The 16462-nt window shown below is 46.8% G+C and overlaps 1 protein-coding gene across 3 annotated transcripts in view; it reads left to right on the top strand.

Annotated features, from left to right (window-relative positions):
- OSBPL3 (oxysterol binding protein like 3) overlaps positions 1-16462 on the top strand; it is a 1742686-nt gene that overhangs the window by 1553037 nt on the left and 173187 nt on the right. For all 3 annotated transcript variants that reach the window (XM_069648200.1, XM_069648199.1, XM_069648201.1), the window contains one exon: positions 768-846. In XM_069648200.1, coding sequence (XP_069504301.1) covers positions 768-846 — 79 coding nt within the window. The remainder of the gene's footprint in view (positions 1-767; positions 847-16462) is intronic.

Raw genomic sequence — 16462 nt, 5'->3', positions numbered from 1 at the left:
ATGAATGCCAGTTTTCACATTATTACAAATGCCTAAAATATCTGTATGTTTAGTGCAGTGAGTTCCATGTGTGACTGGTGTGAAGGCATCATGAAGAAGATGCAGACAACAGATTTAAAAGTGGTTGTCAAAAGTTTTATTGACTTAAGTCAGGTTGGAGTAAGGCCTAATTTGCCCTATGCTAATGTGGGATTTCCCTCCCTAAAGAAAAGTAAGGATAGTCTGTGTCAGGAAGTCCAAATCAAATGCCTGTCTGTGTCCATGTGTCCAAAACCTATACTTCCCCCTCATGACTAACTGTATACAATGGGTAGGGATGTCAGCATCAAAATTAATAGTATTCAAAAGAAAGTTCAGAGCTTCTTCCAGTTCTTTGCTTATGATCAGCTTCCCCTTCCCCTTTCGCTGGCCATCTGAGAGGAGGTTCAAGGGGCAAAAGAAGTGAGGTCACCCTCTAGTTCCTCACATGGGATGCACTCTTATCTTTCTTAAATGTAAATAAATACTCATGTTCCGTTAACACGGAAGAGGGAGGCGAGTGGGTAAAAAACATGTATTCTTGTGTTGATACAGTACTGTTCAGTGTAATATGGGGGTGAAAAAATGAATGCACATGCACCTTTGTTAAAGTATGGATTACAAATGTTGTATTATATGTTGTATAATATGCAACTGTAACACCTTTTACTATATTTGTATACAGTGAACTGTAAACTCTACTTTGCTTCCTGGTTTTACAGTTTTGTTTTTTGTGTGTGAATTTTCAGATGTGAGATGGAAAAATAAATTCTGGGGAAAGTCAATGGAGATTGTTCCAATTGGGACAACTCATGTCACAATACCAGGGTAAGTTGTGCAAAATAGTTTTGTATTTCTGTATTGGTATTTATGAAGCAAGGAAAATAGAGACAAAGGGGGGAGTGATAGAGGATCATGGTAAAGAGAAGTGAAAGCAAATTGTGGAATTAAAGATAGAATAGAGTGGAGTAAGATTAGGAGTGCCCACGAAGAGGGCAGAGCAATACTCGAGTTGAGAGAAAATGGAAGAGAAGATGTAGTGGACCAGAAGGAGGAGTCGGACTAAGATGTGCTATGTTTATATAAATAAAAAGAAAACGCCTGTCTAGCCCTACTGCTATGAGGGAAGTTCCCTGCCTAACCAACTAAAAGTAACGGTGCTCTTTAAAGTCCAAAGTAAATAGTCCATAGTTCAAATCCTATTAGCTAACTAGCCCCACCACTTAGGGGAAAAATAACAAAAAAAGGAGGCTGGAGCAATAGCCTCAGTCCTTGGCTTCTGTCTGACACAATCACTTGGAGCTCTTCCTCAGGATGTTTTTAAAAGTTCATAATTAGTTCACAATACATTTACCAATCTCTATGCAGGTTGTGTATGCCAAATCGTAATTCCACATGGGTCTCCTTCTCCAGTAAGGGTTTCTTAATACAAATCCACCATTTCTTAATTGGTGCTAGACATTGTCTTTGTTTTGTACTTAGAATGGAACCCTCCTAGGTTCTCTCTCTCCAGTTCTGCATGTTTCTAGGGCTACCCAAACTCCTCTGTCCAGCTTGCTTCAGCGCGACCTTGGTGGGGCATCTGCCCATTCACGTTTTCTGGGGTCCCGTAACCCTTGTGCCTTTCCCAGCCTTGAATATCACTGTTCTCCCCTCTCAACAGTGTTACCTCCTTGGGAGCATTTGCTTGCCCTATGCTGCCCAGCTCGACAACTAATGTACTTCCTGTGTGGAGCTCAGGGGTCTCTCCGCTGCGGTCTGGTCTTGATGTCCATTAATGAGCCCGAGGCCCACCATGGCTTCAATGTGATCGCACCACCAGGCCAGACGGTCGCTTTATCATCCCAGTCCCCTCCTTGACCAAAGGGGGTGGCTCCCCGTTGTGGAGAAGCGACAAATAATCCAGATTTGTCACATACATGGCATTGGGTAATTATCGACCTTAGAAATGGAGTTCAGTTTCCTGAAATCTTTACAGAACCTCCAAGTTTTGTCCAGCTTGGCCACTATAATGCTGGGGGAGGATCACAGGCTCTATGAGGATTCAATGATGTTGGCCTTGAGCATTTCATGGAGCTCCATTTCGATATGTTCCTTCTTGCCACCGCAGGATCCGGTAAGGTTTTTGATTTTTGCCTGGTTTGTGTCCTTACGGAATGGAAAACGTTCTGCACTCTAACTGGTTGTTCAGAAAAGACCTCTAGGAATTGGTTTAATAAATCATGAAGGTCTTCTTGTTGGGAGAGTGGTAGATGGTTAGGTATCAACTGATGTTCTAGGTCTTGGTCGGTAAGAAGGGTGGCCATGGTTACAGTAGTCTCCTCTACTAAATTGACTTTCCACTCTATATTTCTGCTTTTTGACATCTAGCTGGTTAGGCCACTACATAATTCAAGGGAACTTTTCTCTCAAGAATTTTATAGGGACTGTACCTTTTAGAGAGAATTTTGTTCTCAGAGGTGGATAGAACTATGAGAGGTTCCCCAACAGAGAAAACTCAGGCTACCGCTTGTTTATCCTGTAGTCCTTTGATGTTCTTGGGTCCTACCTGATGTTTGTGCATCCTGTCACTATTCTGTGTGTGCACTGAGGCCTGAAGGCATGTGGCGCATTATATAAATTAATATACATACCTAACTTATGTTTTACAATTTCCCTAACGGCAACCATATGGGATTTTAGCTTCTGGGCTATCTGGGCAATGGGTAGGATGGCCTCTTCTCTCTTCCCAGTTCTCTTTGAGCAAATCCAGTATGTCTCGAGGTCCTCACCCATATAATAACTCAAAAGGGAACCGAAAACCGCAAAGAGGGCCCAGGGGATCATAACATCCCAATTTCTACCATCAACCTCTACCAGCTTGTGGAGTATTCTTTTCAAGATTTCATTAAACCTTTCCACAAGGCCATGTGTCTGAGAGTGATAGATGGAGGTATGTAGGGTTTTAATGTACAGTATTTCCTGCATCATTTTGTACATAAAAGCGGTACCTTGATCCGTGAGGATTTCCTTTTGGAATCTGACTTGTGAAAGGAAGGGGAGTAGATGTTTAAGTAATGATTGACTCATATTATTCCTATGGGGAAATTCTTCAGGATGCTGAGTAGCATAGTCAACAATTAGGAGTATGAAATTATTTCCCAACTTAGATGTTTCTAGCAGGCCCATTATGTCCATCGCTATGCTGGAAAGGGCCTCGAAAATGGTAAGGGGTTGTAACGGGTCCTGGGGAACTGGAGTGGATGCAGTCTTCTCACAAATCTCGCATGTAGAAATGTAATTCTTCACATCTGTGAACACTCCAGGCCATTTGAAACAGAGGTTCACTTGGCTTCAGGTTTTTTCTATTCCGTGTTGGGTGGCCGTTAGATGGGAATGGGCCAGCTCTAACACTATCCTCCGATGACTGTGGAGGATTACCGATTGTGTTCCGTTAAGACTGTCTTTCCCAACAGCCCCTCAATAGAGTTACCCTTTCTTGATAAAGAAGGGACCGGCTTGGCTTCACCCTTTTTCTTCTAAGGTTACCCTCCCAGAGGCCTCTGTTAGGGCCTTTGGGAGGGTAACCTCTTTTTGGGTCATTTCTTTGGGCAAAGGCAAGGTCGGGCAATGGAGCAATGTCCTCAGTTTCTCCTCTACCTCTTTCCTCTCTAATGAGGTCAGCTTCTCGCTCTGAATCCTAGTGACCCTCTTTGTTTTGGGTAACGTGCCCACCTCTTGGGTTACTGGGTTTAGAGATTTTTCAAGGATCCCTTGTGCAACAGCCTCTCCCCATTTAACCACATAGTCTGTAGCCCCATGATTATGGAGGATCACCTTCCCCTTATAGTTGGGGGTCTATCCCACCAGCTGAAACCTCTAATGCATGTCACAAGGTAAGTCCAGACTTAGTTGCCATTCTAATGTATGTTCCTGGTGGAGGGGGAAGGTTTAGACCCATTGGTATTAAGCACTTTTCATTTAGCGTGATGGAAATGTTCTCTCTAATACATACATCAAATCCAACAGACTGGGGAGTTGCCTGAGATGGGCCTTTGTCCTTCTCTATCAACTTTGTAAATAGCTTATATCTGCTGGCCAACAGCCCATTTCTGACACCATATGCAGTGAAGCAGAAGGAGCTGGACTTAGATGTGCCCTGTTTTAAGGATGTTTATTTAAATACAAAGAAAATACCTGTCCAGCCCAACTGCTATGAATGAAGTTTCCTGCCTAACCAGCACCTCACTCAACGAAAACTGCGATATCCTCTCGCAAAAACTCACCATCTCCCCGACCAACCCTATCACCATCCATGTTGTCTACCGCCCCCCTGGTCCCATTCTGACATTTGAAGAAGACCTACTTCTTACTTTAGGCGATCAGTTAAAGCCCTCCGCTCAAGTGATTCTCCTGGGAGATCTAAATCTAGGCCAAGCCACCTCACTGGCAAACTTGCTAACCATATTAGGCTTTAGTCAGCGCATCTGCAATCCCACGTACCTTAAAGGTCGCTCCCTGGATTGGATAGCCAACTTCAACTGCTACTCCTCTGTCAAGCGTAATACTCCCTGTCCATGGTCAGACCATCACATCATTGCCTTTACTATCCCCCTTGAGTGACAAACCAAACTTTCTACCAAGATGTTACCATCATCTCTGGCTCGCAGCTCCCGTAAGCCAACTAAAGACAGCCTCCTACCATTCCTTGACGTCTTCAAATTAGAGTGCCTGGACATTTCAGACCCTCAGAAATTAGCCAATCTTTACACCGAAACATTAACTAGCGCAATTAACACTTTCGGCCCTCTAGCTCAGAAGAATGCTAAACCTGCAGCCCACTGCAACTCTTGGTACACCCAAGAACTCTCAGATCTTGGAACCAAAAAAAGAATCGCCAAAACTTGCTGGAAGAAAACACTCTCTGAGGCTGCAAAACAGGAGTTCACACTCCTATCCAAACAATACAAACAGGTCATCATCCAGGCCAAAGCCACTAGCTTTAACACAAGAATAGCTAATGCCAAATTGGACTCCAGGGAATTATTCTCTATCCTCAGGGAACTGGACGCCCCGGCCGACCCAGCAACCACCTTGACCAAAGACTCAGCCTGGTGCGCAAGCATACAGAGCACCATGCTCCAAAACAAATGCTTGCCAAAAGAACCAGCCTAATGCAAGCCTAATGCAATCCCATCTGGACACTGAAACAACCCACATGGTTACCTTTAACACCCCAGACACCCCATTATTCAGATTCAATAAAATTATCGAACAGGTAAACCTTCATATTCTAAAAAGCCTCAAGCCTTCAAGATGTAAAGGGGATATCTGCTGGCCCCCCTCATCAAAGACTGCGCAGATGCACTGCCCCGTTCATCACAGACTTTATTAACTCCTCCTTTTCGACAGGTATAGTACCAGCCTTTCTCAAAGAAGCCTTGGTCCTACTCCTCCTAAAAATAAAAAATAAAAAAAAAATGTAAAAAAAAAGTCACTCGACCCTGCACTACTTAACAATTACTGGTCTATCACTACAGTCCCCTTCCTTTTAAAAATGCTCAACAGAGCCGCTTATGTGCAAATCCAGCACCACCTATAAGCTAACCACATCCTACGAGTCCGTCAATCAGGATTCCGCCCAGACCACGGTACGGAGTCCGCACTCCTGGACCTGAAGTCATATTGACGAAATCAGGGATGAGGGAAAACCTGCCCTTCGAATGGATTGTGTCCTCCTACATATTCCTCATTTTATGATATTTCCATATCCAGCTTCAGCTGCTTAGAACATTTTTTCCAGCAGAGGGCGCTCCGTGTCGATGTCTGTCAATTCGATGTCAATGTCATCGATGGTATAAAGCACATGCAGCGACCGTTGGCTTCAGTCCCGTTTTTCTGCAAAAGCTATCGCTTCGATTACAGTGCGCTTCGGTTCCCTATCGAGAATCTTCGAGTAAAGTATTAAACATGGCATCATCATTGGCGTCTCTAACACAGAAATTGGGGTTTAAGAAGTGCTAGGATTGTGAGGCGAAGATGTCCCTTGCGGACCCCCATCGGGTGTGTCTGTGGTGCCTTGGTTCCTCGCACGCTACCTTCAACTGTAAGGCCTGCCTATTGATGACGGTGAAATCCTTGAAAGAGCAAAGAGGAAAATTAGCGGCAGGTAGGTCAAAATCCTCTTCGATGACCCTGTCAAAAAGACAGTCTTGAGACGAGTCAAGAATATTTCTCCTCGTTGTAAAAGGACAAAAAGATAGAGATCACGCAGTGGTTCTCACCACTCGCCATCTTCGCAAGGTTCGAAGAAAAGGCACCATAGGTCGCCGTTTTAGTCGTCAAGTTCCTCCCCAGAACTGGTAAAATGCCAGATGAAATCCGCCTCACCGGTTGAGTAGGAGAAGTTCAGAGTTAAAATGATGCAAGTATTCGAGAATGCAGCCTTGACCCCCCTCGAAGACTTATGAAAGCCATACCCAGGTCAAAAAACTCGACAAGAAAAAGACTAGTCCTTGATGCCGAAAGTGCCACCATCAATGATTCCAGTAAAAGTGTATACAACACTACCAAGAAGTCACTTTCTTCGATGTATGAGGAAGCAGAACATTCTTCTGATGATTCACAACCTTTTGCTCTTCAGTATGGTACACCTGGCATCCCTGAACCCTTGATCTCAGAGGAATCAAGGTTGAAAAATGTACAGGAATCCCTGCAAAATGCAAGCAGACTAGATACGTCCGCAGAATTAGAGTTAATGTCCAGGGTGGTGGAATATATGGGGTGGAAAAGACCCACACCAATATATAAACAGGATGATCTTACTGACATCCTAGACAAAGGACCTCAGAAGGATCCTATTCTTCCTTTTCATGTGGCATTGCAAAGGAGTGTATATACAAATTGGGAAACACCAGAATTAATTCTGGCAGTGAACAAGAAACTAACATCCAAATACAGGGCGTCCAGTAGCGACCCTAGTTACCTGCTGAAGCATCCCACTCCTGAAAGTTTGGTGGTACAAGCTGCCACATCCACCTGAAAACAAAACGCATACCCGACTATTCCTCCAGACAAAGATGACCAGCGTTAAGTCACTTGGGTCAAGAAAGTTTTCTCTGCAGGAAGTATGACCCTAAAGTCAGCGAATGCTGCGTGCACGTTAGCCAGATTCACTCATACTATTTGAGAATGTGTAGCAATGGTGGCTGATCATGTCCCCGAAGGAGCGGAGAAAGAGAGATTTTTAAATCTAGTCAAGGATGGGAAGGACGCAATGTGCAAATCCCTCCCGATAGGTCTAGACACTGCTGACAGTATCAGCAGGTCCATGGCGGCTAGTACAGTAATGTGCAGATTTGTCTGGTTAAGAAAATTCAGTTTTGCTCCAGATGTGCAATCCACACTACTTAACATTGCAAACAGTTGCCCACGGTTACTGCTTTTCCTTTCTATAAAAGCCTTAGTCATCTACCGGGGAACAGCTTTCAGCTCTTTCAAAGTTCCATATCTGCTCCTTATGCAGGAAATCTTGACGCTGCTAGAGAAAGGTGCTCTAGAGCCAGTACCTGTAGCAGAGAGGAACAAAGGTTGGTACTCCCTGTACTTCCTAATTCCGAAAAGGGAGGGAGGATTGAGACCTATTTTGGATTTAAGAGACTTAAACCAGTTCCTCAGGAAGCACAAGTTCAAAATGGTTAACCTTTCTCAAATCCTTCAGGTCCTCCAGCTTCAGGACTGGATGGTATCATTGGACCTTCAGGATGCTTACTTTCATGTGCCAATCTATCACAAGCACAGACAGCACTTGAGGTTCACCGTTGGTGGTTCTCATTATCAGTTTCAAGTTTGAAAGACATTTGGGCTGACCTCCGCCCGAGGGTTTTCACCAAGTTAATGCCAGTGGTGGAAGCAAGTCTCAGGAGAGGGGGTATTCACGTCTACCCCTACTTGGGTGATTGACTGATCAGTGCCACTTCCCCCGAACAGGCAGTGGAACATCTGAGCTCCACCTGTCACTCACTTCACAGACTGGGCTTCTCCCTCAATTTCGAGAAGTCCCACATGATACCATCTCAAATTACAGAGTGCCCAGCGTTCCCGGCCTTCGATTTTCTGAGGTTGTTTGGCCTCAGGGCATCCTGCATTTTTCTGATGCCAGAGGCGCACCTGAGAATGAGATCTCTCCAGTGGGCTCTCGGGACTCAATGGTCTCAATTCTCAGGCAGGATGTCAGATCTCCTTCAGGTTCCAAACATTAGCTCACGATCTCCTGTGGTGGGCGTCAAAGGACAACATTTTGAAGGGAGAACCTTTTTGGCAGCAGTGGTCTGAAATAAAGGTAATAACAGACACCTAACTCACAGGGTCGGGAGCACATACCAACGATCTGCCAATCAGTGGTCGTTGGTCTCCATCGGAGTCAAAACTACATATCGACCTTTTGAAGCTGAGGGCAATCAGACTAGCGCTGAAGGCCTTTCTGCCCTCTGTATGGGGAAAGAATGTCCTGATTATGACCCAGTGCTTAATTTGTGGGGGTGGTTGCCGGTGCCCAACACGGCACTCTTTTTTGGGCACCGGAACTAATCATGGGGGGTAGGGGGGTTTCAGCGCACGTGCAATTGCTTTATTTGTTCTTCCACTTCACTTTGCTTCATTATAAATCATTGGGTTCGTTTGTCATTGTGATCTCTCGTGCTTGCAGGTGCAGGCCATGGCTGGCTGGGCCTGTGAGGGGCCAGCAATAGCAATGAACAACAAGTTACAAACAACAGCCAATGAAAACTGCCATTCTGTTGTTACTATGCAGTATTTGATACATTCTGTATAGTAACACAATGTGCAGTTTTCATTGGCTGTTCTTCTGGGCCAGTGAAATTACATGTTGACGTGTTGATGTTACAGGAGCTAGCACGGCGCCACCTTCCTTTCACAAGTTACTGTGAAGTGAAGGTGTCTAGGTGTGGCATGTGAGAGAGAGTGCCTGCCCTACTGCACTGCGTGGTGCGGCCTAGTTGCTTCCTAGGGCCCCCCTTCTGCCTGCTTTTTTCATTTGTGCCAGTGTGCCCCCCCCCCCCCACCCTGAGGCCCCAACAGGAGAGAAGACCAAGTCCCAGTCGGCAAAGCAGGTAAGTCTGGACCGTAAAACAGCAGCCTGCCCTGAGCCTGTCACAGTGATAAGGCAAGGAAGGCCCAGTCCCAGGCGGTTGCGTGGTCCCCTGGTTGTGTCCTGACTGCCCAGGGGTCAGGACCCCACCAAGGGCCCGTCCGCATCCTGGCTTCTGTCTGTGTGACCTGTGTACTGCTGACTGCAGTGCCAGGCCCAGGCTTATTTCTGTGACCACCAGGCAGGGCTGCCGCGGCGCAGACTGAGTCGGATGAATCTGCCGCGGCGCGGGCCTGTGGATTGTGCCCACATTAGTATGTTTTTTACTTTTTTCTTTTAAAACCTGACCTTCCGTGGGGCCGGTAGCCGGGACCCCGCCTCACCGAAGGTAGGTTTTAAAAGAAGTAAGTATTTTTGAGTGCCGGCTGGGGCCCATCACTTCGAAAGTGATGGACCCCAGCCGCCCAAATATACATTTTTTCTTTTAAAATCTTACCTTCCTTGGGGCCGCTGCCGCTGCGCAGCTATTTTTGTCATCAGCATGGACGCAGTGACAGTGGCGGGCGGCCCCACGGAAGGTAAGATTTTAAAAGAAAAAATGTATATTTGGGCGGCTGGGGCCCATCACTTTCGAGCACAGCCCTCCCACCCCTCTAGACTCCATGAGCACAGTCACAGACCCCTGAAACAATGTGAGCACAGCCCACCAGAACACTACGTGCACAGGCAGCCAAGGGGATCACTAATGCGCAGCCCCCGAGGACACAGCATGCACAGCCCCCCAAGACACCGCATGCACAGCCCCCCCACCGGACACAGTCCCTCAGGACATTGTGTGCTCTCAGCCTCCAGGACAACGCGCGTGCACAGTCCCTCAGGACAGCGTGTGCACAGACAGCCCTCCAGGACACTGTGCACCGCACAGTCCCTCAGGACTGCACAGCACGTGCAGCTTTGTTTGTGTCAGTTAGCAATCCAGCCCCATGCCCTACATCACCTTAGTGGAGCCGCAATATCCTGGGGGGACGGGGAGGTGGCGGTGGGGGACCCAAAATCCTATGCCCAATTGATGTGCGTTTAGCCCCTCTTCACAACGCGGTAGACGGTACACCACAAGGCCATGTGCAGGTTTTTACACTTGCATATTTCCTTTTCCATAATTTCTATCCTTCGGGCGCCCGTTTGACACCATTTTGATTGCAGGCAGGAGCAGCCATGGTCTTGTCACCTATGCCTCTCTCCACTGCACTAACATACTGCACTGCTTCCTTCACCCCAAAACGCACACCCGGCAGAGTACCGGAAAGGATTTGGGTGATGCAGGGGCTGGTTGTTTCGTTTTCCTTGAAAAGATAGCACTGGCTCGGACTGGCCTATAGGGCAATGCACGAACCAGAAACACATAATGCTACTGTGGGCCAGATTTTCTGGTCCATGTGGGCCACTTTTTTGTCCCATGTGGGTCAGTTTGACAAGTTACTTCACCATTCGGCTAGTAGTTTGGGCCAGTATCACTGAAAAAATACTCTTTAAAATGCACAATTTGCCTCACATTTTACCAAAAAGCCTCCCCCGTGGGTACTACTCAGTCTGTCACAAAAGGAATGAATTGTCGTTTGCAACTTTGGCCACTTTTTCATTGATGCCCGACTCGAGACAATTGTATGCCCCAACAACACCATGCTCATGCTTGAAGGAAGTGTGAGGGGGGGAGCATTTATGAGATATTATGACTGATAAGGGCTTGAGAGTAAATTGATTACACAAAACATCTGGATGAGGTGACTGAAAAAAAGGCCGAGTGGAGGGTGCTCTTCCTGGAGGCAACCGATTAACAATACTTGGTGTACTTTAACAGACTGTCAGATGCGGCAGAAGGGGTAGAGACAAATACAGTGCAACAGTGACTGAAACAGAATGCTTTTTTATTTATTTGCATTATTAAAGCGCTCACACAGCCCAGGGGCATCGAGGCGCAGTTACAGGAGGAGCATGTCTTAGTTGCGTATTTATAACACACTTAATACCCAGATATTCCTAAGTGAGGAGTCGGATCGAACCTGTGTTGCTTCGTGTCGTCTTGCTTCCAAGTGGAGCACATTGCCGCTGAGCTATCCTGAGTCTCAGGACAATGATTGCAACGCAGCAGTGAAAAGGGAGCTTTACTTGATGGGAGTACACAATGGATGCCTACCTCTTACCCTGGAAAAGATGGCAAGAACAAGATCTGAAAAAAGAAAGCTCTTGTATGCGCCAGTGAGGAATTTGTCGTCTTTGGCACACATAGCCAGTGAGCTAGAGCAATCAGTATAGACCAAACCTAAGTGAGTTTATGACACAACTTATTTCATTGTGCATCTTAAAGCGATGCAAATAAAGTGGGTAAATAAATATTTTGCCTTTTGCATCTTATAGTTTTCCATCCAGGATGTGGAAAATAAAGGTACACTGATATTATTTTGGCCCAACATGCTGCTATAAGTATTTACATGTTGTCATGAAGCTTTTATGCAATTTGTGTATTTTGCAAGTAAACTATAGGACATTATTGTAAGTCTTGTTGACAACCAAAACTGAAATATTTGTTCCATGTAAAGCATGGAAGAAGGTGGCTGTTCTGTTCCCAAATTGAGTTAAAATCCCTGCTTCGCTGTTCAGTGTAAGTGTGTGAACAGGGCAAATAATGTAATCTCACCACCCTCACTTCAACTGCAAAGGATGTCACTCTACCCCCTTCTTCCCCTCTGCATTTTTGAAGGCAAGTGCAAGTCAAACACATGTCTGCGGGTGCTGTGATGAAAGTCAGTAAAATATGGTGCAGTTTGTAACGTCCTGTCATGTTAAGTCCACCTTGCCATAGAAACTTTGCACTGTTAGTAAAATGTCTCACTTGCAATACCTACAGATTTGGCCCACTGTGTCCTAGGCTTTCTTTTTCCTACCCTCAAGTTTGAGTTTATACAAATTAAAGTGGAAAAGTAACGGCATCACTTCCGATCAGCGGATGCTGCTCGCTACAGAGTGGGGAGTGTAAGGGTGTGCAGCTCAGAGCAGAATAACCTGATGCTGTATTACCAAGTAACAAGTAAGGGAGCACCTGTAAGATACCTCCTGCTAATAAAACAACTGCGGCCTATACATCCACAACCCGAGTCAGTGTATTATTTCTGAGGTAGTGTTAGGGGAGGTTATGGGAAAAGGGAAATGTGTGGAGGGCCGCAGGTTAAACCAAATTGAATTTATAAACCTGGTAAATCAAATGCAGGGCCCATGGAAGGCCGGTGTGCGGTGCTGCGGCTAAGCAGGGGGATGCGCCGAGTGCAAGGAGGAATGTAGCAGACACCATCATAGCCACTACACGCAGCTGGACACACTTGGGCCCATGTACCCCATCCCCCTCCATCAGGATGGAGGGGGATCAGGGGTGGGGGGACCTCCTCAGACTGGATGGCACAAGGAGACAGGAGAAGGGAGGGAGCAAGGAGGTGCAAAAAGGGTTTTAGGGGAGTGGCCTAGACCATCCCCTATCTCAGGCACAGGGAGGTGAGGGAAACCACGTCATTCTCCGACAACCAAGAAGTGTTTTCCAACTTTAAAGCATTATACTTTCTCAACCCATGTGTGCCCTTCCCCATCCATCCCACTACTAGCCTGTGCCAGCAGTTGCTGCAGCACCAAACATGTGACATAGAGCAGCAGCAGTGTGATGGGCTGATCTACGTCTAGCACTGAACTGTTTTGGCCCGCGCGGCATTATGAGGCCAATATTTTATGGGCACTGGCACTTATTTTTTTTTAACAAATTAAGCACTGCCGACAACACAGTGGCCATGTACTACCTCAACAAGAGAGGTGGTGTAGGGTCACTACCACTGAGCAGAGAAGCAATGCAGCTCTGGTACTGGGCAATTCAAGACAGTAATCTCTCTATCAGCAGTTCACCTAGCCAGAGTGGAGAATACGGAGGCAGACACTCTGGGCAGGCAGAGCACAGCCTCCCATGAGTGGGAACTAGCTCAGGGAGGGAGGGAGGGGGAGGGGGAGAGGGAGAGAGACAGAGACACTCTGATGGGCCCACCCCATTCATTGACACCCAATAGGGCTTATCAAGTCCCAGAACCTCTTAGCGCCAGGCTCATAAGATGGTTTGAACCATATGGACTACTTACTCAGCCTATGAGCCTTTCTGCATATTTGGGGGCGTGACCGAGGGACTACTTTACCTGAAAGGCAGGGTGTGGTAAGGAATTATTTTCCTGGAACTACTTGCAAGGCTATTTAAGCCACGCCCTGCCGGCAGAACACGCTTCGCGTTATTCTGCACTCCTGCAGCGTAACGCTCACCGTGTCTGCTCTGTCCTCGAGCTTCTACAGCCACGCCCATGCCTGAAAGAAGAAAGAGAGAAGAACAGGTGTTATTACAGCGACAAAGGCCTTACCTGCATTTCTCATCCACCGGTCTCGCCTTCAGCTGATCTTCGGATTGCTGTCCTTGTTGGGAAGAGGGCATCCGCACAGGCCTCCAATACTCACCCGCGCATCTGCATTCCTTCCATCCATCATCCTGGGGCCGCACCGCGCCTGCATAGAAAGAACAGAAAACAGCAGGTCAGTCACGCACAAAACAAAAACGAACAATTATTCAGCCATCCAGCGTCACTCACCCATGCTAATACTCACCTGGAGATAATCTGCCCAGCATCCTAGGAGAGTCAAATCTTCATCCAAACCTCCGTACGAATCTGCACCTGCAAGAAAGACAAAACACGTTTAAACCTTGGGAAGTAAAGACATTGAGCACCTATACCAAGCATCCATTGGCATAGAGACTTACCTGCTTAATCTAGATATTCCAGACAGAGCAACAGCCACTCTGGACCAGTGAAGTAGCTGTGTCCGGAGAAAGACTAAGCTTACTGCGCCCCTGCTGAAAGTCAAGCAGGACGGAGAGCCAACCTCACAAAACTCAAAGGTGAGCCAGAAGAGGAGTTGGACATCAGGAGGTTGAAGGAGGTGGGACCAATCTAGCCCCCACTCAAAAGGTAATATCTTGTTTCAACATTGTAGACAAATGCCTCCTGGGGTGATAACAGGGGAGAGGACATCATCATAGCAACAGAGCCACTCCAGTGCAGACACCATTCGTATGGCTACGTGCTACGCCCCCGTGGAGACCAGGTGAGCGTGACAGAATGCAAAGCCTTCTATAAAATCTCTACCTGGGCGTCATGGAAACCGCTGAGACAGACCAACTAGCCCAGCTTTTGGGGGAACTCAGGGCCGAGGTACATTCGGCCTGGCAGGAGACCAATGCTTTAAGGAGAAAATTGATTGTGGCCAAAGATCGTACTGATGAGCTCGCTAGACAATTGCTAAATTCGGAGATGGGCAAAGATTGGGATCCCAGGATTGGGGTCAACGGTTCCGACTACACCCAGCAATTCAGTTCAAGTAGTCCCTCCAGGAGCCGTACCTTTGGCACCTCCAGAACGCTTTGCCGGAGACCCAAAAAGTTATGCAGTCTTTATATACCAGTGCCAACTATATTTCCTATGTAGCCAGGGCCCTTCCCAAACGACCAATCTAAGGTAGCCTTTGTATTGTCGTATCTCAGTGGCAGTGCTGTGGACTGGTCGGTGCCTCTAGTCAATCGGGACGATCCCATCTTGCGAGACTTCCAGAGGTTCCAAATGAACATGGAGAAGTTGTTTGCCCGCCACTCTCAAGGTCAGGCATTGGATAATGAACTCTTGTCCCTACGCCAAGGCAACCAAGATCTGTTGACGTACATCGCAACCTTTAATAGACTGATAGTGGAAACCGATTGGCCATACGACAAAAGAACAACTCTGTTTTACCGTGGTTTAAGAGGGGAGTTAAAGGATTTTTTAGCTCAAGTGGTCAACCCTCCCAGTGATTGTGCGGAATACATAGATTTGGTGGTTCAGCTTGATCATAGACTACAGAACCGTAAGGCAGATCGAGCTAGAATGGACACTCAGGTTTTTGTGCGCCCAAAGGAGAATGCATCAAAAACCACCAACTTGGCCGAGCCCATGCAGACTGGAGGAGTACGTGGACCGTTATCCAAAGCTGAAAGAGATAGAAGAAGACAACAGCTGTTTTTGTATTGCAGCTCAGCCGGCCATTTCCTCCGAGACTGCCTCATAAAACCACCCAAGAAGGCAGTCGGGGTTGCCGGCAAAGTGGAAACGGAGCCAGAGTTGGAAAACTTCCTCGCCCGACAAGCGTAGAGGTCCGCTTGTCGAGCGAAAAGAAGGACTCTCAGACCTCGCACCTAGTCTAGCCAATGATCCTCATAAATCACCAACAGCCATCCCGAATGCATGCAGTCAGAGCATATATCGATAGTGGAGCCATTGAAAATTATATGGATCAAGAATTGGCTACAAAGATTAATCTTCATCTGTGCGAAAAGGCAACAACAGATTTAGTCACCACTGTCGACGGAACTGAGATCGCTTCAGGTCCAGTAACGCACTCAACAACAGAGATGACACTTTTGTGCCAAGATAGACATCGGGAAGACATTGTGTTCGATCTAATCAAGGCTCCACAATTTCAAATAATTCTGGGAATGCCATGGCTAGAATCACACAATCCTTGCATCGACTGGCGTGCTAAGAGGCTGACCTTCTCAGTCGAATGTGCTCGTACCTGTTATCAAACAAGGGAACCTTTGGTTAAGGAAGCGACAACAATCATGAGTCTGACTAATCCGCTACCTCCGGTATACCAAGACTATCAGGATGTTTTCCAGAAGGATCAAGCTAATACTCTTCCTCCCCATAGATTATACTACTGTCAGATCGACCTTATACCTGGCGCACAGATTCCATGTGGGCGAATCTATGCACTCACGGAACCTGAAAATCTGCATCTAAAAAGTATCTGGACCAGTACCTGGCTAACGGCTTTATCCGCCCATCTAAGTCCCCGGCAGCCTCGCCCTTATTCTTTGTGCCTAAAAAGGAAGGAGACCTTAGGACTTGCATCGATTACCGCACATTGAACCAAGCCACAGTTAAAAACTGTTACCCCTTCAATTCCTGAACTATTGGACCAAGTTAAAGATGCCCGAATTTATACCAAGCTTCATCTTCGAGGGGCATATCATCTGGTACGAATCAAGAAAGGGGACGAATGGAAGACCACCTTCCACACCAAATATGAGCTATTTGAATACCAAGTGATGCCCTTTGGCCTTTGTAACGCCCCAGCGGCATTCCAGTATTTCATGAATGACGTCCTGCGAGAATTGATTGTGTGTGTCTAGTATACATAGACGACATTCTGTTATATTCATCGTCTGAACAGGAACATGTGAAACACGTC

Source organism: Ambystoma mexicanum, chromosome 2q (assembly GCF_040938575.1).
Source record: "Ambystoma mexicanum isolate Mex_15411 chromosome 2q, UKY_AmexF1_1, whole genome shotgun sequence".
Taxonomy (NCBI): domain Eukaryota; kingdom Metazoa; phylum Chordata; class Amphibia; order Caudata; family Ambystomatidae; genus Ambystoma; species Ambystoma mexicanum.
Note: the sequence above shows the minus strand (reverse complement) of the source record. Positions and strands in the feature narration are given on the sequence as shown.